Here is a 25,853-nt window from a genome sequence, read left to right as displayed (position 1 = left end):
CTTTCTACTCCATAGCCTTGGTGCTCCTGTTTGTTTTTTGAAGCAACTGATCCCCCTTTTTTCAAGCAAGAGATTCTGAAATACCACATCAGCTAGTCCTGCACTGAAGAGTTACTGCATGTTCTTGACGTTCACAGGGACTGTTGTTTGATAGTACCTGCATCATCAAAACAAAAGGAGTTTGATAATCTTGCCTTCAGGGCTCAAGCCACGTAAAAGCACTTCCTTGCTTGCCCTTCAGTCTGCCTCAGCTCATTCTCTTCTCAAGCAAATATGACGCACAACGCATATATGAAATCTTTTATTTTAGAAACATAATAAATCCTTTCTGTTCTCTGATAAACTGAAGAAAAAAAATATAACATCTGTTTGCTGTCATTAAATCCTCTCTCCCCCCCCTTCCAAGACTTTATCTACATAAAACAATGTAAAATATTTTTTTTAGATATGCACAGGTCTATACAAATAATTTCTTGCTCAGCATCTCTCAAAAACTTTATACAAGTCAGGCAGGTTAGCGAGCTGCAAGATGTTGCCGTCATCTGTGAAGTGTTTAGGAGGTAAAAGATGAGTCCTGAAGGCTTTGTAAACAACGTGCTCCACTGTCCATTTCCACGGCGGTGAACTAGAGTCAGAATCCTCATTCTGAAACGTGGAACAGAAGGGATGAACAAATGGAAGTTATTTCACTAACAGAGAGCACTTCAACTTTGTGGGACTGCTGAAATGAACTCTGCTAATATTCAAGTTCGTTTTGCACTGCCAAGTTAATTTTAAGCTCTGAAAAATCCATTTGAGTGATGTCACTTGAGCTGGCTAGTTTAACTGAATGATTAAACCAGTACTTACACACAAGCAAACTACATTCTTAGGCTTATATCTATCCTCCTATAGAAGCTTAGTGTAGCTCAACAGGTCAAAAAAACACTTTCTGGACTGAAGCCCAGTGTATACATGAAGTATACTGCAATGCTCAGTGTTAAAAGGTTCTCTCAGTACAAACAGTTAAAGTGAGCAATGTTGTTTTAGAAACATGCTGCACTGCTACTTGATTCACTTCACTGAAAAAGCAGATTTGGGATTAGAACTCTGTAGTCTGGGGGAGAAAAAACAAAGTTTGTCCTGCTAATGCTGGTTACATAAGTAAATAGTAACATACTATGGTACCTGAGAGTGTGTCAGGTTGGTTTCATCCATTATATATTGTTTTCTAATGGAGTAGAACAGAGAAAGTTCTTTACTTAGGCTTTCAAAGCACTCCTTCTCTTCATCCCAGTTTACCTGTTAGAAGAAAGAAGTAATATAATAAAATCTGGATAAGTGGCCAGAGACTTGGTAACAATTCCTGTTATGGAGGAAAAAAATAACAATCACAGAAGCACAGAATTGTAAGGGGACTCTAGTTATCATAGAGACCAACCCCACTGCTAAAGCAGGCTTCCTACAGTACAGAATAATGCTTTGGCCGTTTTTGTGCTGGTAAGGTGAAGGCAGTGAACAGAAATGAGTAAAAATGAAGGCATTCAAATTGAAATATACTTAATTAGTAGTTATGAATGTAGAGGTGAAATCCAATTAATCAGTAACTACTGTAAGAGTGCCTGAACTATGTAACAGCACATTTAATCTATTTCTGCTCCTCCTTTGCAGCTTATCATTAATTCAATTGGTTCACGTAATTATTTCCTAAATTAAAAAAGATATTTGAAAATGAATAACTTACAGAAACATACCTCAGTGGCCAAACGGAGGATAAACATTGGTAGTCCCTCCAGCAGGGGTATGTAGTTGTCTATGAGAAGGGGTAATCCAATAAGGTTTCCTTCCTGCAAAGGCAATACTACTGCTTCAGTTAAAAATATGGGCTTTTTTGCAGTGAATGAGCTAGAACTGTTACCTGTTTTAAGACTTCCTTGCTAAACTTACTGAGCATTAAGGAGTATCTGAAGTTGCAGATTTTTGAAGCTCAATTTCAGGCAGCCATTGTGGGAAAAGGGATGGGGGTGGTGTTTAACTTGAAATGCTTCAGTGTAGTTTTTTCACCTCTGGGAGACCTCAGCTCAGCTCCCTCCTCTACCCCCTGACTATGCTGATCCTATTTCCACTGAGAATACTGAGGTGAGGAGTTTAGGTTATGTGACACACTTGCTAAAGCTGTTCAGTTTTGTACAGAATAAAAGATGCAACAGGCCACCTGCAAATGTTAGAAGCAAGGGAGATCCCATAGCTCAGCCTGGGCTGAAGTTATGTTGCACACCTTGTTGGACAGAAAAGCTGCAGGCTGGTTACTGAAACAATGACTCAAGTATTTTATCTGCTCGTTGATTACACTTTGCATAGCCCTCCTTTAAAAGCAGCTTAATTCCTGAGCATTTTTAATGAAAGGGGTAAACCACCCAAGTCCTACCAGAGCTAGCTCTTGCAGATAGTAAGCACTGCAAGCAAACTATTGCTATTACCAGATGCCAAATTGCAGCACCATTTAGTGTGAAGAGTAATAGCAGCAGTCACCTCATCGATTTCAAGGGAGAAATAATCTTTCAACATTTCAGTCTTCTTTTTCAGAAACTCAACTATGTACTCAGCAAGGCCTTCTTTTGGGCCATCTTCCTCTGTCCAGCCACTTTCAGGGTCCTCTAAAGCAAGCATTGCAAGCTCATATAAAGGAGCTGGCTCCTAAAAGAAGCAGAAGTGTTGTTAATGATCAAAGCAACACGACAGATTTTTCCTTCACATATAACGTGAGTTCAATACACAGTTTCTACCCTGCAGAGCACATCAGCTCATCAACCAGTCTAAAAAAGTGAGAAAAAACTCTAACAAGTCCACAGTCCTGCAAAGAGTTTTGACGGTCACAGGATAAGCTCTATCATTCAACAGCATTTCTGATCAGCACAGAAAGTACAGCACAATTATTTGTAATGATGTATGAGCAAAGCCTGCTGAAGAGTGAGAAGCACAGGAGCAGCCAGGATCACAATCCACAGCTGCAGCTGCAAAATTACTACAGGTTTGCCAATCTATTGCTGTAAGGAAAATGGCACATCGCTCCTATGAGTGGACAAAAATGAACCTATAAAGGGACAGGGTTACTGTAAATAAACAATCTTATAGAGAATATAATGTAAAGTTATACTTACAGAGAGTCTTAGAACGCCAAAGTTTGCAAAGTCATAAATAAGTATCTGGTAGAAAAGTTCCTGGCTAGAATGAAATACAAACATTTGTTGTATGAACACATGTATCTCCAAGGTATCGTAATTAAGAGGGGGGAAAGCACGGGTCATCGTGGATACAACAGCTTCATTACCTGAGTTTTGTTGTATTGAGAAGATACAGTTTTGTCCGATGCTGCACCAGAGCCCACTGAGGGCTGACACAACCAACAAACGAGTGATCACGCAGCATCTCCTGAAGACCTGAAATTGAAGGGAGGAAAAGGAAGAAAACAATAAGAGAAAGAGTTTAATATCCTACCTGCTAAGTCTGCCCTAATTTATTCAGTTGAGTCATCTGTGACTTTTAAAGTCTGGTTTAAAGTCAGACATTGCTACGCTACAGCTTCTAATATAGGCCTGTACTGCTACCAGTTATCAATTCATTTTGAAATCTTAATTATTTATTTGCATATTCATATACTCAGTGTTAAAGCACAAATGAGAAAGGAGTTCATCTGCAAATGCAAGTTTTTAGAAGTCTCTCCTTTTGACTTCAATAACTTGACTTTCTCAGGTTGCTTCAGCCACAGCTTGGTAAGGGAACACAGGCTGGGGGAAAAAAGAATAACAATAAAACAACACCACAGCAGATCACATAGAATGGCAGGAGTTGAAAGGGAACCTCAAGAGATCATCGAACCCAACCCACCGCTAAAGCAGGTTCCCTACAATAGGTGATACAAATAGGTGTCCAGATGAATCTGTAATATCTCCACAGCAGACTTGACAACCTCTCTGTGCAGCCTGTTCCAGTGTTCTGTTACCCTTACTGTAAAGCTCTTCCACATGTTTGCATGGAGCTTCCTATGTTAATAGGAACATGTTCCTATGTTCCTATGCTACCAGAAAGACCACAGTAACTTCAACAGAATGCAAACAAGATTGCCGACATTCAGACTAGCTGAATAATATGGCATTGTGTGACTCAGTGTCATTATGCGACTCTTAAAGCAACTGAAGAAGTGAAGAGAGAACAACCCTAAGAACTGCAACTTCATCTTTTTCCAAACTCTTTCTCCAGTCTCTTGTAAATTCCCCTTATGTACATGGGACAGATAAATATATAATACAGTTATCAAACCTGTTCCATTATTATGTTCTCCTTATGGATTCTTTTGGAATCATGCAACTAGGCCAATTTTCTTATAATATTTTAACTTACATTTGCTTGAAAATTGCTAATTAACTCAGTTTTTCAAGCTGTGATTTTACAGCATTAATTATGATGCAGGTTGAGATTTACCAACTACTTAAAACATATAAACAATCTGAGACACCTTTTTTTAACTTATTTTCCCCCTTGGTAGACCAAACAATCATCTTGATTTGGTAAAACAAACCTGAGAAGCAAAACAGTTGCTTACTTTCATGTGCCTGGTTGCTAATCTCATCCTGAAGAGTCAACACGCTGGTCAAATTGATAATTCTTCTTTTAGGGGTGCAGGCAGCAGTCATTTCTTTTCCAGTGTCTTCTTCCATTCGTACATCTGTGTCTTCCCGTGGTCTCTTTCTGCAATACAGAAACAAAGAGGAAAGATGTTCTACTTTTCTATCACTTGAGCAAAGCACACTCAGACGGATGGGATGCTGAATTCATATACTGTATGTTAATAAAGCAAAGCTGCAAAATGCTGTGATGTAGTTGCTATCTTTCCATCACACCACAGAAGGGTGAACCTGTGAAGTGAGGCAGACTGATATGATCTCTCTGATGCAAAGTCAGCATCATTATCTATACTGTTTCCTGCCTTGTAACTAGAATGGGATTTCCGTGCTTACTGCAAAGTTTTTCACAAGTTACGTACTTTACAGTTCACAGATGACATTGGATTTCTCATTAAAATGCTGTAAGAAGTTACTCTAGAGAAAAAACAACAGAATAAAACATCCTTCTGAAAGCAGCAGTCCAAAGAGATGAGAAAAACCTTCAACTTTGGGGTGATGCCATGAAATAAACAGGTAGGACCTCAGGAAAGCTGAGACTCACCGTGGGACTGCTTTCTCAGGAGACAAGTGTCCACTCTTACTCAGCCCTCCAGGCATCACTGCATCCTGCTGAACGTCAGCCATTTCAATTACATCAGCTGTTTCAAGGAGCTCACTCACATCTTCCATTTCAGCATCCTGTGGCCTAACTGTGCCCTCTGGAGGTCCCACATTAACCCCTGATGTCTCTTCCGTGGGGCCTGTACTCTGGGAGTTGTTCACTGGCTGAAGAAAAGCATCCAACTTCTGCTCTCGGGAATCAGTGCGGACCATCTGATGTGCATAAACTTTATCACTGGTTCCTTTTGTAGCCGTAGAAGAGCTCGCTGCTGATTTTACCACCTCACTGGAAGAACATTCGGCCCCTGGAAGCAATGTCTTCATTATGATATGAGAAAGGAGAGAAATCAATCATAAGTAAGAGCACACAGACAACACAAAGATCATGTCTGTTTCTCACAGCATCTTACTGCTCAAAAGCAAGTAACTTCCAAACCCCACAGAAACCCTGCAGTCACCTGAAACATGCATCCTCACCTGAGTGTAGTACATCCTTGAAGAATTAGAACCCAACAGCTTGCTCTCTATGTGTTGTTGCACACGCTCTAGAATGCTGTCTTCATGGAGGAAGTGGACCTCATGTTTTGTAGGGTGTACATTCACATCTACATTTTTAGGGGCTATTTCCAGGCTGGAAAACATTGTAAAGAAGTTAACATTAAGTTACCCATGGATGGCAGAGAGGGTACAGATTGGTTCAATATTGAATTTGTCAAACTAGGCACCAATTACTCTAAGAAAAGAAATCATAACAATCCCAAAACTTCAAGCTACATTACAAACAATTTTGTTAGGTATATTAAAATTCTATTCTGATCTCAGCCAAGTCAGCTTGCATAAATACCTTAAATCAACCTCTCCACTGGACAACTAAAATGTTTTTAGAGATATTTTATATCCTGAAGTCACCAGTCAATTCATCTGTATTACTGAACAACGGGTCCAGTACTGCATCCCCCTGGTGGGGTTTTCTATTACTTGGCTTAAGAAATTCTCTTTGACGCATTCTAGAAGCCTCCTGAATTACCTACAGCTTGCTGTGCTACTTTTCCAGCAGATGTTGGGAGGAGAGAGTCCCACAGCAGGACTAGAGCTTGCAATCGTGGTGCCTCATGTAGCTGGAGGAAGAAGGCTTCATCAGCAGGCTCTGCTTGATCAGGCAGCCTGTAGTAGACACCAACCACAAGGCTCCCTTTGTTGCCTCAGTCTCTAACTCTCACCCATAGGCTTTTGACTTGCTCATGGCCATTCTTCAGGGACAGCTCTTCACACTCTATTCCTTTCTTGATGTAGAGGGTAATCCCTCTTCCCCTCCTTACCCATCTGCCCCTTCTGAACAGCTTGCAGCCATGAATAACCACATTCCAGTCATGTCAATTATCCCACCAGGTTTCAGTAATAGCAAGTTCATCACGGTTTTCTAGTACCACAGTGACATCCAACTCCTGCTTTTCCCAAGCTGTGTGCATTGGTGATGAGGCACTTCGACAAGGTGACAAGACCTTGAAATCTCATTTCAAGTGTTCTGCAGTATTGCCAGGCTACTTCTTCCTATTACTTTACCTTAAGTATAGGAATGGATGTGTACTTTTTGGCAAATAAGCAGCATACACAGTCTCTATGGCTTTCCGCAAAGCAGTTGACTCTACCAGCCGATCTGAAACAGAACCAAACGCTACTGTCAAATAATGCCACTGAAATAGATTAGATGGTGCCTAACTAATCCTTCAAACCATTACCTTCCAGCTTTTCATCTTCAAAAGACATGCACGATATTCCACAAGCTTCGGTTACTTTAGGTTTACTTTTACTTTTTTTTTAAACTTACGGTTTATGAAGAGTAAAAATATACATTTCTTCACAGAGTAGTTGGCATTCGTGATGTAGCCTTTCATTTTAAAGGCCAGATTTGCATCTTCGCAGCCCACTTCTATGAGTTCCCTATTGACAGTTTGACAGAAACACACACACAAAAAACGTATTCTTCTGTTAATGCAAATCTCAAGCAGCCCTCACAAGTAGCAACACACTGTTCTACACTGTAGTTATGTCGTGGTTAAGGATAACACGGGACTGACATGTACTAGAAAACTCCAGATCCAAATGAATCTTGACATCAACATACCTGCTAACAGCATTTCCAAAGATGGACCTAATGTTGTCCACTGTGGTAGCATTTGATAAAGTTCTGACATCTGACACAGTATCACCTTGCTGAAGAGACCAGAAAGGACCATCAGTCAGTTCACAGTTCTGTCTGATGTTTCAGAAACACATGAAACTTAGCAATAACATTTCTAACAAATGATACGATGTCATGGGATGGTTTATATCATTTACTTATTTGTGTTTAGAAAAGCAGTAAATGTTAAATGGCACCGAAGTGCAGAATTTGCTAGACCACATTAGAGCCACTCAGGCTAATACTTCATCTTTGAAACTGAAGAACATAAGCAGCTCCAGAAAAAAGTGTCAGGAACATCACAGAATGAAGGCACTTTACACAATTCTATTTCACGTAGTTGTTAGTAACCAGACTTTCAAAAAAGGCTGAAACAGCTCATAAACAGTGGACTTCAGGATCTCTCCAGGAGGAGGCATGGATACACAGGACATGGAGGAGCCTGAGGTACTCAAACACTACTTTTATTTTTGGCCTCATTCTTCACTCGAGTGCTCTAGCCATGCTGCCCAAGTCACAGATAGCAAAGGCAGGGACTGGGAGAATAATAAACTGCCCATGTAGTAAACTAGGTCTGAAGCCATCTAAGGAACCTGAAGGTGCACAAGTCTACAAGACCTGATGAGATGCATCATCTCAACTGACATCATTTACCTGGACTTCAAATGCAATGCATTTGACACTGTCCCACCAATCCTTGACACCACACTGTAAAGACAGTAATATGATGGATGGACCATGCAGGGGATAAGGAATTGGCTTAATGGTTGCACTCAAGGAGTTGTGATCAACAGTACGATGACCAGGTAAAGACCAGCAACAAGTGACATCCCTCAGAGGTTGATATTGGGACTGACACTTTTTAACACCCTTGTCAGCAACACGGACGGTGGGACTGAGTGCACCTGCACCAAGTTTGCCAACAACACCGAGCTAAGTGGTGAAGTCAGCACACAGGAGGAAAGTGATGTCACACTGAGGGACTTTAACAGGCTCAAGGTGTGGGCCTACTCAAACCTCATGAAGTTCAACAAGGCTACATGCAAAGTCCTGCTCCTATGACAGGGCAATCTCAAGCACAAATACAGGCTGGGTGGAGAATGGACTGAGAGCAGCCATAAAGACTTGGGGGTGTCAGTTGATGAGAAAGAAACACAACGTGCTCTGTGCACTTGCAACCCAGTAACAGCTGTATCCTAGGCTGCTTCAAAAGCAGCATGAACAGCAGGGCAACGGAGGCGACTCTCCCCTTCTGCTCTGTTCTCAAGACCCCACCTGCAGCACTGCATTCAACTCAGGGGCTGCCAGCATAAGAAAAACATGGATCTGTTGGAGCAGATCCAGAAAAGGCCACGAGGATGATCAGAGGGCTGCAATGTTTTTTTACAAAGACAGGCTGGAGCTGTACAGCTCTGGCAAGACCTCAGAATGGCCTTCCTGTAACCAGTGGGGCCTACACGAAAGCAGGCAAGGGACTCTATTTGGGACTGTACAGACAGGACAAGGGGGAATGGCTTTAAACTAAAAAAAATGATATAAGAAAGAAATTATTCACGAGGGTGGTAATGCACTGACATACGCTGTCTCAAGAAGCTATAGGTGCTCCATCCCTGTGTTCAAGGCCAGGCTGGATGGAGCATTGGGGCAGCCTGATCTGGTGGGTGGCAGCCCTGCCTACAGCAGGGAGGTTGGAAGTAGGTGATCTTCTGAGATCTCTTGCAACCCAAGTCAGTCTATCATTCTATAATAAAGCTAAAACAAATGAAACGCTGATCACAGAGAGAACACCAAACTTCTGAGAAATACATTGTTTTGTTTACTGTTCACTAAAATGATTTCTACTCAACTGCAACAAAGTACACTTCAACATTTCAATACAAGGTAAAACGCTGTATACTATTCCCTCTGCGAAAGAGGCAGTACAACTATGCTGTTGCTTTCACACCTATGTGCATGTGAGAGAAATATATATGTATATAAATATATAAATAAATATAAACTGACTAGATATGTATATGGTGAAATTATAAGGACTTTATTTACATACCTTTTTAACTGAAAAGCTGATACCTGAGTTATGGATGGCATACCTGGAAAAAAAGAAAAGAAAGTCAATATAAGACTGCAGTACACAAAAGAAAAAGGAATGAAGGGCTGCTGTTTGTGAATGCTGAAAAAGGAGCTGGTAACAGGTCCAAAAGTCATTTCCTGCTAGACAGTAATGCAACTCAAGCTAAACTAAGCTTTTTGTAGACTTAACACCTATCAAGAAAACACGAACAGTTTATAGCTCACCCATAACCATGAGGGAGGGAAAAAATATTCTTATTTTATCAAGGAATATATCTTATTTATCAAGGAAAACTAAAATAATAAGAAGAAAACAACCACAAAAAATAACAACAAGCCTAATCAACTTACATAGATCTCATTAGGTTAGTTTCAGTACGAAGTTTTACTACTGAGATCATTTAGCTTTTCTAATCAGCTCTCAACCTGTATGAAGAAAAGGCTGAAAAATGGCTGACTTCTACTCTACCTGGATAGTTCAGCTGCCTTTTATCCAAGGGCAAGTTACGATACATATCAGCTGCATAACCTTGGCTGAATGTCAAAGGCCTTCCACAACTTCATGTAGATGACAACAGTTGTTGCCTTTGTGCACTGTTGTCACTACTCCATCGTAGAAGGCTGAGTTGGAAGAAACTCAGCAAGACTTCAGATCAGCCCATCCCACATCAGCCAGATCTGCCTCTTCCTGGCTGAAGTGTTCCTTTACAGCGAAGACTAAGAAGCTCTTTCACGGAGGAAGCTAAAACTTAACACAACACCCTGCTATTCTTTGGTATCTTCTGTTTTAAGTGGGAGAGCAAAGCAGTTTTATTTGGTTAAATTGCGTAGGTCCTGCTTGCAAATTACTGCACATGAGAGATGCAGAAAAGGAACCCAATAAGGAAGCATTATATCTGGTAGCTAAAGTGATATACATATATATGTGTGTGTGTATGTATGTATGCATACTTCGTATACATTCTATATGCATTATACACACACATATACACATGTGTATTTCATATAAATTATTTATTAACATGCATATAATATATATATTAATTTTATACATATTATATATTTATATATACACACATATATATACACACACACACATATATACATATATTTATATATTAAGATGTCAAATTACCATTCAGTTTTTTCTTTTTCACATTCAGTTACTCAGTTTTTACTTGGATTCTTTTCAAGTCGAGTTTAATTGAAGTTCACTTATTCAAGCCTATCTCCATTTGTTTGCTGGGATTCTTAGTAATGATACACCTGAACTGAGTATAGTTTTTCAACATCTAAATTTTCTCTGTCAACTCAGACTGTTAACTAGCACTGTACACTAAAAAAGAAGTAAAAAACAGAACAACAAAAGGCAACAACAACATCACAGCATCACATACACACACCAGTCTCTCGGAAAAACCCATGTTCTTCATGGCAAAAGGAATTAGAGCTGCTTATTTCATTTTACCTGCCAACAACTTCTAGTATTTTGGCATACTCCTCACTTGGATTTTTTAAAGCTTTCCTCCTTGTATTTACATTGTAAAAAAGATCTTCCACCTAGAAGAGACAGAAATCACAATTAAAGATCGTTAAAAAAAAAAAAAGCTATACAATTAGACTACTTTCTGAAAAGATACCACAAAATTTTCTGAGAACATTTTAGTTTATAGAATCATAGAATCCTTAGAGTTGGAAGGGACCTCTGAAGGCCATCCATTCCAACTCCCCTGCAATGAACAGGGACATCACACCAGGTTGCCCAGAGCCTGATCCAGACTCGCCTTGAAAGTCTCCAGGGACAGGACACCATCCACATCACTGGGCAACCTGTTCTAGTGCCCTCCACCCTCGTTGTAAAATACTTTTCTTTATATCTAAGGAAAGGGCAGGATTTGGCCTTATCAAGCCATGCTGATTCTCCCATATTACCTCCCTGCCTTCCATGTACCTTCACATAGCTTCCAGGAGGATCTATTCCAGGATCTTCCCCAGGTGAGTCTCATAGGTTTGTAGTTTCTGAGGTCATCCTTTTTACCCTTCTTAAAAACAGGTATGCTGTAACCTTTTTTTTCAGTCACCAGGGACTTCATCTGACTGCTACAACTTTTCACGTATCACAGAGAGTGGCTTGGCAACTACATGAGCCAGTTCCCTTAGGACCCACATAGACTTGTGGATGTTCAGGTTCTTCAGGTGGTTGTGAGCCTAACCTTTGCTTACATTGCTTCCCCAATCCCCTCTTACCCAAGCAAACGTTTGAGGCCTGTGTGGCAAGCAGTTATCAAGGAAGACGAAGGCAAAAAAAAATTGTTGTGACCTTGTCTGTTGTGACCAGCCTGCCTGTGTCACTCGTTAGGGGAGGGGAAGCCCTCCTGAACCTTCCTTTTCTGATTGAGGTACCTATAGAAACCTTTCTTGTTCTTTTTTGGCATTAAACTGTGCCCTGGCTTTCCAGACCCCATCCTTACACAGCCTAGCATGAAGGACACATTATGAAGGATCAATGTTCAGAGTTTCCTTACCTGCTTAGTTTCACCTAATAAAATGCAATGTTTAATTTAGTACATAAGTTCTTTGTTGTCTGTTTTTAAACCAACATGACCCCATAAACATTTGTCACGGGTTAAGCAAATGACAACATTTGCTTTCTAGTGAAAGTTGTATATCTTCCATTGCAGATAGCACTGGATTCTCCAAATAAACTGTTCTAATGAAACGCAAATAAGTATTAAAACAGCTGCTGCAATCAAGGCGCACACATAAAACACTTCAAAAATATTGTTCTAAGTGATGCTGTCATATACCTTGTAACACATAACAGTAGGTGGAATAAATATAAAGACCAGTGAACAGGAGAATGTGCAAAACCAACCTACCATGATCTGTGTCCCTTGGTTTCCAGCACAGGGTTTTGGAGGGGCTTTGATTTTTCCATCACTGTAAGAAGCTCTAAGCAGAAAATAAAAAGTTGTTGAACAGTTAATAGAGGTGGGGGGGAAAAAAGGGGAGAAAGAAATAAACGGACAAAAACCCCATTATCACTGTACTCCTCCCAGCAGAGAACTTGGTTTGCTAGAGATTGACTGCAACTCCCCACCTTCTGCTACAGGAAAGAAGACCTCAGTAACCTTTGCAGCCACAGGAGAAGCAGGAAAGTGAGAATAGCAGCAGAGAAAAGTACCAAGTAAAAGGATATGTGTTTTGAAATCGCACTACTCAGACTTTCCTGTGACAGTCTCTTTAGTCTCTTTAATATTCAGACCTGCACTAATGATAATTCTTCTGCTACACTTTATACTTGAGTTATACTATTAAGAGATTCCTGACTTTACATATAACGTGTGTTCCTTTGTTGCGCATAAAAGGATGTTGACATAAACGATTACCTGGATCATAACTAACATACCTGTATGCACACTTTGCATCAGCTGTTTTAGTTGTTACTGTAACATGGGCAACATGACTGATGCTAGCCAATGCCTAGAGAAAGAAAAAGCAACAGGCCTTGCCTCAATTAAATGTCTTCTCACTCCAGAAAACAAGAATAGATACCAATCCCTAAGAATCCACTTATTCTTGAAAGACATGGAAATATATTTTGACTATATTCACAAGACAGACTCTCAGAAACCAGAACCTTCTGTAAAGGTTGTTGGGAATGACAAATTACATGACAAAGTACAAAAGAATAACTATAAACAGTGAACAATTTCAAAACCTTAAGAAGCGCTTACCTCACCCCTAAACCCATACGTTGAAATACTAGCCAAGTCTTCAAATTTCTGCAGTTTGCTGGTAGTAAATCTCTCACAAACAATGTGCAGATCTTCTTTCTGTGTGAAAGAGACGGATGAATTCTCATAGTTGCTTTCTGTTTCATGAAAATCCTAGAACAACTTAGGCTGGGCAGAACCTTAAAGCCCACACAGTTCCAGCCTGCAGCTATAGGCAGGGCTGCCACCCAGATCAGGCTGCACAGGGCCCCATCCAACCAGGCCTTGAGCACCACTGATTTTTCCATGTCTTTTCAAGAGCATGAATATTTACAAACTGAATTAAGCCTTAAGAGGCAATATGGGTAAAATATCAGTGCGTGAATGTCTATTTTAAACTCTACTCACTCTGATACCACAGCCATTATCTTGGACCTGGATGAGCTTCAGACCACCTTCTTTGACTACTACCTGGATACTTGTAGATTTAGCATCCAAACTGCAGAAACCAATGAAGCACATTAGAGAACATCAGTTCTAGTGAATAAATGCTGGATGTTAGGAAACACTCCTTCAAAAGTGCTCAGGCTGTGGCACAAATCCCCCCCAAAGCAGCCATGCCCACAGCCGTTGGGCGTCCCCTGAGCGGGTGGCAGGAGCTTACCAGTTCTCTATCATCTCCTTGATGGCGTTTGCCGGTCTCTGGATGACCTCGCCGGCCGCGATGCGATTCACCACGGCCTCATCCAGCCGCCGAATGACGCCGGCGACCAGCGCCATGGTAAAAGCCCGGCCCGCGATGCTGTACCGCTCCAAACAACAGCACTGCCCCGCACCACGCACACGGAGCTCTGCGATTGGACAAAACGAGTGTCCATCACTTGGCCGTCTTCCCGCCCGCGGCAAGTAGAGGGAAGGGGTCGAGAGGCGGTGGCACGGCGGAGCGGCGCGGTGATTGGCGGAGAGGAGCGACGGAGGCGGGGCTTCTAGCGGCCATTGGGCGACGCCGTGTGAGGGGCGCGGCCATTGTGGGGCTGCGTGTGGTGACGTGAATATTTGCAAATATTTGTTTCTTAAGAACTGAATCAAAGAAGTCGGTGTATAGAAACTTAACAGCAGTTTTGTAACCGTTAAGTCAGGTATGTTTATTATAGTGCTGAGAAGCACTGAGGATATTTCCACCATAATGGCTTCAAAGGTCACATGATTCAGAATCCATTATATTTCCACAGATAGTACATATTCATCAATTACACATGAGACAATTAACAGATACACGCCTATCTCAGGTAGTCATTTATGAGCTCTCCAGTCTTCTATTCTATGGTCTCTTCTACCATCTAGCATCCTTCTAGCATCATGATAGTCCAACCAACAATCTCTTGCTTCATCCAGTGATCTTCCTTGCTTGTCCTCTACATGAACTTCCTTCACTGATGCATGCTCAGTAGGGAAATGCCTATTAGAAGTAATTTATAGGTACCAAAATTGTAACATTTGCTCTCTCAGCACTCAGCCATTATTTCTGGACATTTGCTCATCCTTGGATAGAGATAAGTTTGGCAACCTGTCTTTTAATGATATATACTGGGGTGCAGAAGATAAGGAGGATAGAGGGGAGTATCTTGACTCATGCCTGTTGCATCCCAACCTAATCCCAGAGTGAGACAATTTGGCCTTGTGTGGAGGCCCTGACTTTCATTATTGTGTTTCTTTTGCAGAGGGCATCTTATCAAAACAGAACATCCTTACAGCATGTTTTCTAGTCTACAGTACTACATCCATACTATTTGCAACATTTAAAAGTTACTGGAGTTTTGCAAGCAAGAATTAATCATCTGAAGCAGGTTCCATAGAGCAAGTAGCAGAGGTAAGTGTGAGAAAACAGCCTGCAAAAGCAACCCTGATATAGAGATTGCCACCACTTTGTCTTGCATCCAAACTAGAACTAGAAACAGTAAGTGTCTCTTTAAGAAGATTCTATTTTCTGCAGTTTCTATTTTCCCAAATGTATCACCATTACAAAGGAAAATCACTGAATGATGGAGGGTGATGGAGGCCCAGGCTGGTGCCCGAATACATGCAGCAGTGGACTGTGAGGTCACTGACCAAGAGGTTGTGATATCAGCAAGAGATGACTGTGATTTCACTGACCCTTGCTTTGTGCATTCAGGGACCAGCAGAGTCCAGTGTGAATCCATTTCTGGACTCCAGTTGAGCACAGCCGTGAGAACTGGGAGCACTGAATGAGGCCTTGGTTGAGTTATGCGGTCGGATTGCCAACGGCAGTTCTTGGTGCCCATCTCACAGCATCACCAGTGTTTCCCTGGCCCTGCCTGGCTCAGGCAGCTGGGGACCTTTGGGGTGCACTTGCAGCAGCGGAGATGAGTGGTACAGGTACATGGGCCGGGGTGGCTGATGGGGAGCAGGAGCCAGGAGAGGAAATAAAACATGCAGAAAGATTCTTGTAGATCTGCTCAAGTTATAACTTGATTAAATCAAGTTAAAGGTTAAAATTATTAGTATTTTAGGCTGTAGGCTAAGCAAAATAGGAAGCTACAGCATGAAGACTGCTTGAGCAAAAAAAGCTTGCTTTTTTGTCTTCTAAAAGAGAAACAAGCTCAGCAGCATTCCAGAGGTATTTTGTTGTTGTTGTACTTGTTTATCCCATGTGCCAAGACTTTTATCAAATTTGTGCAAGAAACACCTCTCTTTGTAGGTGATATTCCAACCAATGGGAACATCTTCTTATTTGCCCTTCTAATTTCCTAATTTCCATTAAGGAAAATTATTTAGTGGAAAATTATATCTTTTAGCCTCCTTCCAGTTTTTACTGCCAAGCAGCAGCAACATTTATGACGGCTTCTTAAAGTGGCCTCCAGTTAGCTAGAAAGAGATAACTGAAAGAATGCGAACCGAATAACCTTGATTCACTGTACTGTTACTTTTCAGCTTGTCTTGACAGGCGTCCAGCACGTCCAGGCAGTTCTTTTAACTCTTTGCACTGCTGAACACAGATACGCTGGTCTTGCAGAGAATTTAATGCAGCTTTAGGATACAGGCTAAAATATTAACGCAAAATTTCTGTTAAAATGATTGACTATATATAAATACTGAAAAGCTAGCCAAGCAATAGCACTGCAGCTACTGATGGGTTCTTATGTACTACTAAACACACTAGCAAAGAAATAAATGTTAGGGGGAAGGGAAGGGAAGAGAAGGGAGGAGGGAGGGAAGGGACAGGGAAGGGAGGGAAGGGAAGGGGAAGGGAAGGGAAGAGGAAGGGAAGGGAGGGAAGGGAAGGGAGGGGAAGGGAAGGGAGGGAGGAGGGAAGGGAAGGGAGGGAAGGGGAAGGGAAGGGAAAGGGAAGGGAGGAAGGGAAGAAGGGGAGGAGGGGAGAAAGGGAGAAGGGAGGGAAGAAACGGGAGGGGGGAGGGAGGGAGGGAGGGAGGGAGGGAAGGAGGAGGGAGGGGGAGGGAGGGAGGGAGGAGGGAGGGAGGGAGGAAGAGGGAAAGAGGGAGGGAGAGAGGGAAGAAAGGAGGAAGGGAGAAAAGGAAGGGGGGAGGGAGAGAAGGAAGGGGGGAAAGGGGGAAGGAAGGGAAGAAAGAGAAAGAAGGAAGCATCATACTCCATTTCCAGCTAAATTGAAAGCATGAAAACAAGATAGTTGCTCACCTGCCACGCGATCAGTTGTTAAGCTGCAGTCATTATGTTGTGAGTCGGTATCTTCCAGCTCAGGGCTGGGTAAAAATATGATTCTACCAGCAGAAGAGTTGCTCAAGACTACATGTGTCACATGCCTTTATACAAAGCCTGAAGCATTTTCATTCTGCAAGAGGTGGTTTGCTAGGAAATATTGCCCCAGTTAAGATTTTGCCCCTAGTTTATGGTCCATTTTTATGAGCTCTGAGAGAAAGCAGATTTTGGAGGCTCATGATGAGAACACAACTTTGAAGATGTCAGGTATTTCTCTCTCGTTATCATACTGTGTGTACACAGTCCTGTCAGGAAAGAAATTTGTTACGTCCATTTTCTGGGTTCCAAGTGCAAATAAGAGCAGGACATAATGCCTTATAGGATGTACTGGATTGAATACAAATTAGTTCTTTTTGTAGTTTATTTGTCTAGGCAAAGCATTTGTTTGTGTGGACCTTAAAACATCCAGCGTTGCATTTCATTGAAGAAACATATCATTCTGCTAAAGAAGATGAAGACAGACTAGTCAACACACAACAGGGCACTAACATTAGCCTGGTAGCAATTCTTCTACTGCTCGTACTTCAGATTAATGCAGGAAAGGGAAAAACAAACAAACAAACAAAAAACTACATGTTGTCAATATAAACTATAGTAAACTAAACTAAACCCAACCTGAACACTGGAGAATTGCTTTCACTGTTAAAATAAGGCAAAATAACTTAAGCCAGCATAACCCAAGAAAGTGCTGAGACCCTGTATTGTCAAGCTGGTGGAAACCCTGCACCCTCTTACTTGTGGTAGCAAAAATCATATTTACTTGGCTGTAGGTAAGTTATGATTCTCAGAGAGGTCAGAGCCATTCTGAGATTGTCCTTCACAAACTGATGAGATCATTCCCACACAGGATGGCTGAGGTGGGAAAGGACCACTGGAGTCACCTGGTCTGATTCCTGCTCAAGATGGACACCTGGAGCAGGTTCCACGTCCAGTTGGATTTTGGCTATCTCCAAGGAAGGAGACTTAAAGTGTCCCAAAATTAACTCTGTGATCCTCTGTTGGACTCTAGTATGTCCAAGTCTCTCCCATTCTAGGCAACCCAGAACTTGTCCCAGCATCCAGATGTGGCCTCACCAGTGCTGAATGAGTAGAATTGTGTAAATATTTATTTAATTTTGTGACTAAATATGTGGAAACTTTTTTCTGGTGACAGTAATGGCATGTTTCCACAGTGTTTCCTGAGCCAAGGGAGACCTCATTGCACTCTACAACTTCCTGAAGGCAGGCTGTGATGAGGAGGGGCTTGGCCTCTTCTTCCAGGCAACAAACAGGACCTGAGGAGATGGCCACAAGTTGTACCAGAAGAGGTTTACATTAGACATAAGGAAAAACTTTTTCTCTCAGAGGGTGGTCAGGCACTGGAATGGCTGCCCAGAGTGAAGTTGCCATCCCTGGAAGTATTCAATAGGCATCTGGATGAGGAGCTACAAGATCTGGTTTAGTGGCTTGTGGTAGCAATGGTAATGAGAGGATGGTTGGACTAGATGATCTTGTAGGTCCTTTCCAACACTGTGATTCTATGATTCTATGCTGAACTTTCTAAGATAAAAGGTAAATGTGTATATATATATATATATATATATAAATGAAGGAGGATATATACCATGCTCTCTCGTCTCCAGTCAGTGGCCTGCATGCTGTAAAATTTAGAAATCCTATTTAAGTACTTTCTGTAACTGTATTCAATTACTAGGAAGGGCCTAGGGAATTTTTATTTCAATTTCTGTGATGGAAATTAAGATTAGCAGCAGCACCATGGGCTGCAACCAGCTGAGAGCACATACAGGATTTTGGATGCACCTACATTTGCACTGCTCTGATGATGGTGTTGACACCAGTATTTGAATACAAACAACATGTGGTTTATGTGTGGTTTACCTAAAGTGCTGTACTGCTGTGGGTTGCAAAAGGCAGACTTGGTGGAGGAAGCAGGAAGGAGAAAGAGAGAAAGAAGGAGGAAACGGTAACAAGTAAAAAGAGGCTTTTGTGTTAGTAGAGGGCAGAAGGGCTGCTGACTGTCTGTCCAATTTTCACTTTTAAGTTTCGTTTTTGCAGAGCCCTTGCTTCAAATGACAAATGGAAACACAAACAAAAACTCCTAATGTAAATAACAATGTGTACTACCAGAGGGAGCCCACGTGCTGCAGACGTGGCTATTTTTTAGAGGGTTCATGTAATCAGAAGAGCACGGTGACCGGGGCATGAGCGGAAAAATTGCATCACATTTTGCAGAGACTTACAGGCCTTTTAGATAATAACACCCTCAGCATGTAATTCAGAACTTGCTGCCTGCCTGTTAAATAGGTTTATGAGCATGGGAGAATTAAAAGTACTGTGGAAAACTTGGTGAGACATTTGAGCAGGTAGTACTCAGGCATTAAATTAAAGACACCCCTTTCACTTTTCAAGGTAATCAGAGTGTATCTGATTGCTTCTATTAATATGACAGTAACTATATAAGCAGCCATGCCAGCTGCACTGTGGCCCTGGGGTGCAGGGCTCATGCTGGCTGTGGGATAGCCCTGGAGGATAGGTGGCAGAAGGTGTCCTTCTCCAACCACAGCTGGTAACCAGTGTCACAAGCTACTTTCAAGGGGTTGAATTGCTTAAGCAAAAAGGAGACATTTGGGAAAGCTTGTTTGCTTCTCCGCGCCCGTGACAGTGCCTGCTGTTGGCAGTAAAAACAAACACTTGCTGCTTAAAACTTGGCATGCTCTCATTGCAAAAACAAAGAAAGAAATTCCTGCCAATCTCGTCTGGATTGCAGCCAGGAGAAGAATGTTTGTTCTTAGAACAGAGTTGAGGTAGCTGTCCTTGTCAGCCTGTGCAGTTTCCTGACCAGTTTCCTGATGTATAAACATCTCTTCGTATTTGGGCATCTCTTTTGGGAGCATTCCTCTCCATCTCTGTCACCCAGGCTCAATCCCTCTGTTTCTCATGGGGTAAGGCTGTTTGCTTTTCTCTCTTGATAAGACCCCATTCCCTGTACATTCCTGTGCTAGAGTGTGGAATTGCAAAGTATGCCAAGTTGGAAGGGACTCATGAGGATCTATTGCTCCTCCTGCCCTCTTATCACTTGATTCTGTCAGTTTCTCGTAAATCTCATACCAGAGAAAGGAGACAACTAGTTGTGATACTAAATGAGTTTCATTTCCTTCTGCTATAACTGTCATGCTGATATCAACAGCCAGGCTAAAGTCCAGCTGAGATACATCCCCAGGCCAGTCTTTACATGCACAGCAGGAATGGGTGTTAGAGATTATATTGCTTTCCTAGCTGGATACACAGTGCTGGCTGTCACAGGGCTCCAGTCCCAGCTCAAAAGGACCAGTGATGCTGGTGCAGGTAGAGTTAAGCAACCAGATCTTTAGGAAATGGAGTAGCAGGAAGGGATAATAGGCAAGAAGGATTATACTGCACAGATGTGAAGGGATTTTTCAGCAGTAGGCCAACTAGAAGCAAAATGATTAAATAGGTAGGTGCTTACCATTGGTTGTATTGCAATATCCTCTACTGATTATGTGCTTGAAATTCCGTTGTAAATTCTTTTAAAGCTATCACTCTGAAGTAATACTCATTTCTTTGGGACAAGTTTTTGGCCTCAGAAACAAACTAGGGTGTACATGGGTTCATCAGGAGCATTGCTCCATCAGTCTGGAGATACCCTGTTAAAGTCAAAGGCATCCTGCAGTGTGGATGTCTCTATGAAACCACACTCACGCTGAAAGCTTTTTTCCTCATAGCTGCAATACCTGGAGGCATCACTTACGTAGAGATGCAGTGGTGGAAGGGGTCTAGGAGCTGGGTAGAAAGGCTTTATGTGTCATTATATGCTGCCTTGCTGGATGTTATGAGCACCTCCACCCAGTGTACTGAAGCACCTGTATCACCCCACATGCATCATGACTGCCCTGCCCTCTGGGCATGCAAATACGCAAAGCTGCCTCCCAAAATAGGTCCACATTCTTCAGTTTCTATTCATTACATTGCTGCTCATAATCAGGAAATGCCATAATTTGCAGACTCAGTTCTCATTGGCAATGGGAGTGTCTGGCAGACAGGTGTAGCAGAGGCTGTTACCTATGAGTGTTCAGGTCAGAGTCCCCAATGAACCAAAAGGCAGCAGAACCAGCAGGGTTCTTGAAGTGAAGCATCCCACCAGAGACAACCAGAGGGAGCTCAGGGTTCAGGGGAATGCCAGGTGCAGCCATCCCAGTCAGCCAGTCCTTCCTCCAGGCATTTCTATCCCACCGACCCTGTTTAAGGACTAGCAGCACATTTGCTGCATAAGAACTGAAAAATCCCACCTGTGGACTTTGATTTAGATCTGTTAGTAAACAAGTGCATTCAGGGGAGTGTGCAGTCCCACTGGGTATCCATGCTGCTCCTAAACAGCCTTATTGGCTGTAGTGTTGACCACTTCTTTAAACAGTGGCTTTTCCCAGTATTCCAAGCATTCATCATGGAGTGAAAGGAGAGCAATGCCCATGCCAAGGTTGGCATTGTACCTGTTTCCTAGCCAGTACATGGGCAGCTGACAGATGCTTAGTCAGAAATGTCAGATTGTGGCCCTTGGTGACATAGACCTGTGTAAGTGTTCTTCAAGGAGAATATGTTATTGTATGAACTTTTGTGAGGCCGCTTTGTCCAGTTTTGGGCCCCTCCCTGTGAGAAGGGGGTTGAGTTCTTGGAATGTGTTCAGAGCACCAAGTCTGATGGAGTGGAAAACAAGACCTGTGAGGGGCAGCTGAGAGAACTGGGGCTGTTCGGTCTGGAGGAGGATCAGAAGGGGCTCATTGTGCTTTAGCTGACATGAATTGGTCAGCTAAATTGGTCTCTTTTTGTCAGGTGATAAGGATGTGAGGGACTGGCCAGGGGATGCTTGGATTGGATACTGGGAATGATTTCTTCACATGAATGGTGGTCTGTGCTTGAAACACATGCTGCCCAGGGAGGTGGTGAGTCCCCATCCCTGGAGGTGGTTCGGAGTCGTGTGGACGCTGGCTTTAGGAATATGGAGTTTAGGGACATGCTTTAACGGTGGGCTTGGCAGTATTATGTAGTGGTTGGACGTGGTGATCTGGATGGCCTTTTCCAACTTACACGCTTCTATGAAGCATTAATCATTTGTTGATCCATTTCTTTGCCTGCATGAGGATCCCCACGAGAACCTCGACGCAAGAGCCTCGTTCTTAGTGCAGACAACACGCTGTGTTCCGTCCCGCCTCAGTGCCGCCCCGGGCACGATGCCCACGTCGGCGCGGCTCCAGCGCTGTGCCCGGTGTCTCCCGGTTTCGATTCCCGCGGGCGGCCCCGCGTGACGCGATGCGCGGGGAGGGGCGCGGGGCGGGACCGCGACATCTCCGTGTTTTGAGGCGGCGGCGGGTTTGCAGCCCGAGGGCTTCGTCGCTCGGCGGCGAGCGGGTAAGTGCTGGCGTTCCGTGTCCGCAGCGGTGGGGCATCGCCTGCCCTGCGCCATGTCCGTGCGGGGCTGGAGCTCCAGCGGTGGTCGGGGCGGGCGCTGCGGGCTCTGCGTGCATCGTACGGCCCTGCACCGCTTCGTGCGTTGCTCGGCCCTGCGTGGCTTGGCGTGCCTTGTCTGTCTCGGCACGGCTCTGCTCGCGTCTCATCGCGCTCCAGGAGCAGCATCCCGCCGTGCCGGGGCCGCCTGAACTCGCCTTGAACCCGCTGTGTGGCTGCCGCAGCCGGAGCGGGGCCGTAGTTCCCGGATGAGGGGTGGCCGTGCGGGGTGGAAGCCTGCCAGGCGGTGCGTGGGGCGGCCGGAGGGGAGGCAGGGTGCGTTCTGCTCCTCCTGCCCTGCAGCTGGATGTGCCTCCGGCCTTCCTGCTGCTCTCCTGGAGGGAGGAGTGGGGGGGGGAGGGGGTAGATGTGTGCTGCTAAAAGAGAAACGCTTTGGCATGGCCCCCCGGCTGAGCATTGTTTGCAGGGGTTTTGGATCCTTTCCCTGGAAAACAGTGCTGTGTATAAGATCGCGGAGTGGCCGCTTCAAAGCAGACTTATTAGTTTGAAAGGGAGTTGGGGCACCTAAACCCAAAAGAACTGTTACCTTCGTATTTATTGCCTGATTTACAGAAAAATTAACTTGGTTGATAACATGGGGTTAGTGCAAGTGGGAACGGGCTTTGCCTCCTCAAGAAAATGAGCAAAGAGGGGAGTTTCTTAGTGGAGCTTTTACCTGTGTGCAATGAAACTTGCCAGGTGTGGGCTGCAAACTCTACAGGCTTGAAGGCTTTGCTGTTAGGGGAATCTCGCTGGGTTTCTTTGTTTCCAGTTTTATTCAGCTTTCCAGGAGTTTTATCATATTGAGCTAATCTAGAGCCCATTTGTTATTGCTGCTTTCTTACTGGGTCATCACTGTTTGATGACAGGAACATCGTCAGGCTGAGTAAACAAGGGCAGCGGTGTAAATACCTCCCTCTTGGACGGGTTGCTCTGAGGTGTAGTTTATTACTGATAGGTTACAAAGAAGGGAGGATCGTTTGAAACTGAAAGAAGAAATCTGTTTTGTTTCACTTAGCAAAACAAGGTTTGCCGGGGAGCAAAGCCAAGCCTGTCACCGCTGCCAACTGCAACGCAGCCTTCAAAGAAGGGCAGTCCCCATGTGCGAGGTTGTGTGATGGGCCATCAACATCACTGGGCAACCTGATCTAGTTCCTCGCCACCCTCATTGTATAAGATTTTTTTCCCTATATCTAACCCAAATCTACCCACTTTGAGCTTGAATGTTGCTTCGTGGCCTACTGCCTTTCATGCATGTGAGTCAGCCATAAATCCAACCTCTTGAGGATTCACTGATAACACTTTAGTAGCAACCTAATGTTTAGATTTTGCTTGGGTTGCTGCAAGGCGGCATGCTCACTCTGTGCTTGGGCTGGGTTTGGTCCTTTCTTTTGTGGCCCAGTGGGTGGTTGTGCTTCTGAAGAGAGACAAGCTGCAAGCAGGGTTGGCTACGTGCACTTGGTGTGTGAGGAGCCGGAGTTATCAGTCAGCTGGGCTTAGTTATGAGTAATAATTGCTTTATAACAGTGTGCGTAAATAGAAACCGGTGCTCAGCATTATCTGGAGGAGGAGGAGGACCTCAGGAGGTTTTTGTGGCTAGTCCTGCTTAGAAATGAGCTCTGGAGCAGTGCGTGAGTCTGCCCATGTTTGTCTTCAGCTTCCCTCATTTCATCCAGGCCTTGCACACATCTTCTGCTTATCTGCTTTGTACACAGCATTCGAGACAGTAACAGAACATCGAGATGTCTGTACTAACTGTATCCCAGTATGTGGTGTGTGTGTGCCACAGGTCAGTCACAGACTGACTGTGCCCTTCTGCTTTTCACTATGCGTGGCAGTGCATGCATTCAAGGTAGACTTATCTAAACTGCCTGCTAGGCAGAGCACAGGTTCTTCAAGCTATAACCTGCTCATTTTATGTTTTTATTCTCTTTTCTTGGGTCTGCCCTGTCATTAAGAAGATGCATATGCATCGTTCTTCATCTGTATAGCAGTGAGACCACCTGGACAGACAGTGTCAAGCAGGTTGTGGTGATGTAGCAGTCCGTCCTTGGTGGCATCATGCTCTTGTGGCAATGCTGCACTGGGTCTGGCTGGGATGGAATTAATATTATTGGCAGCGGCCGGCAGGGTGCTGTGTTTTAGGTCTGTGATCAAAACAATGCTGATAGCACACTGCTGTTTTAGCTGTTGCTGAGCACTGTTTGCACAGCCTCACTTTTCTCCGTTCCTCACTTTGTCCTCCAGTGAATAGATTTGGGGGTGCACAAGAGTTTGGCTGGGGACACAAACAGGCAGATAACCCCAAGGGGATACTCCGTGCTGCACCATGTCAAGCTCAATGATAAAACGCAGGAGGAGGGATTAAGGAGATGTTGTATCTTAAAACATGCAAAATGGATGGAGATGGAACAAGAAAATTAATCCTATCCCAGCAAAAATCAAGAGACAACAGTAGAAGTTGGAGCTGATTGTTCCTGGTTTAACTACATATTTTTGTGTTGTAGTTCTTAAAGCCTAAGTGGATGTACTTCATTTTGCTGCCACAGCCATTCTGGTGGTCTCAGGAGCCAAACAAAAAAGTTAGAAGGTGTCATGATTTTATGACTTTTGTTACTGGTATTCCATATCATAACATCACATAGTGCACTAGGAGTTAAAGAGTTAATGCTCCAGTTCTGTGGGCTGTTGATAGTTCTGGGTATACCTGTCTCAGAAGAGAAGAAGAACTGCATCCCTCAGAGGTCTGTTCGTTCAGAGGGAGAGATAAAACTGTATGTAAATCATGAGACACTCCTTTTCCCTTCCTGATCATCTCGACAGCATGTGTGCTCCCTTGCCATCTCACCTTCAGCATTAGAGTAAGGCCTGTGGTTTTGAGGTGCTCTCTCATTTTATTTGATTTATTAGCTTCAATTTAATTCTATTGTATTATGATGTGTTATCTTGCATTCTGATATCATATTTAGTCAATTAGTTTGTTTCTCCTCAGATCATTGCCGCTGTTTTTAGGCCCATATCCCTACTCTTTCCCCTCCTCCCCCTTCCCCTTTTCTGGGGCATGGATCTGTGGGTCCATGGGTCTGTGGGTCTGTGGGTCCGTGGGTTTGCCCCACTAGTCACAGAACCAGGCTGAACCAGCCTGTAAACCATTGATGTATTTAGTGGAGAATGCAGTCATAGCCCACCTTGGTGGGGAAAAGATGTACGTTTAGAACAAATCTCTACTCTTGGAGAGCTTTGTTAGAACTTATCAGTACTTAAAGTGCTGTACTGAAAACATGGCCTTGAAAGTCCAGGCAGACTGCCAGTGTTCCGGGATATTTGTAAACTTTTTGGGTGCTG

The 25,853-nt window shown here is 43.5% G+C and overlaps 2 protein-coding genes across 5 annotated transcripts in view; one reads left to right on the top strand and one right to left on the bottom strand.

The window, feature by feature from the left end:
- Positions 1–285: 285 nt before the first annotated feature.
- MLH1 (mutL homolog 1) lies at positions 286–14,081 on the bottom strand. Of its 2 annotated transcripts, XM_015854215.2 has the most exons (19): positions 13,897–14,081; positions 13,641–13,731; positions 13,254–13,352; positions 12,926–12,999; positions 12,396–12,468; positions 10,985–11,076; positions 9,494–9,536; positions 7,390–7,478; positions 7,093–7,205; positions 6,828–6,921; positions 5,742–5,895; positions 5,206–5,582; positions 4,583–4,728; positions 3,311–3,419; positions 3,141–3,204; positions 2,512–2,676; positions 1,734–1,826; positions 1,168–1,281; positions 286–645 (listed from the first exon to the last, which is right to left on the bottom strand). In XM_015854215.2, exons 1-19 carry the CDS (start codon positions 14,010–14,012, stop codon positions 478–480), a joined length of 2,274 nt encoding a protein of 757 aa, XP_015709701.1. In that variant the 5' UTR covers positions 14,013–14,081; the 3' UTR covers positions 286–477. The 2 variants fall into 2 exon arrangements, with proteins under 2 accessions (XP_015709701.1, XP_015709702.1); XM_015854216.2 differs by lacking the exon at positions 13,641–13,731 and having other exon boundaries at positions 13,897–14,008.
- Positions 14,082–15,601: 1,520 nt separating this feature from the next.
- TRANK1 (tetratricopeptide repeat and ankyrin repeat containing 1) overlaps positions 15,602–25,853 on the top strand; it is a 48,029-nt gene continuing 37,777 nt past the window's right edge. For 2 of the 3 annotated variants that reach the window (XM_015854207.2, XM_015854206.2), the window contains exon 1: positions 15,602–15,629. In XM_015854207.2, coding sequence (XP_015709693.1) covers positions 15,617–15,629 — 13 coding nt within the window. In that variant the 5' untranslated portion in view covers positions 15,602–15,616. Of the gene's footprint in view, positions 15,630–22,284; positions 22,413–25,853 lie in introns of those variants that run through there. The other variant, XM_015854209.2, reaches the window with a different exon arrangement.

This window comes from Coturnix japonica, chromosome 2 (assembly GCF_001577835.2).
Source record: "Coturnix japonica isolate 7356 chromosome 2, Coturnix japonica 2.1, whole genome shotgun sequence".
In the NCBI taxonomy this organism is placed as follows: Eukaryota; Metazoa; Chordata; class Aves; order Galliformes; family Phasianidae; genus Coturnix; species Coturnix japonica.
Note: the sequence above shows the minus strand (reverse complement) of the source record. Positions and strands in the feature narration are given on the sequence as shown.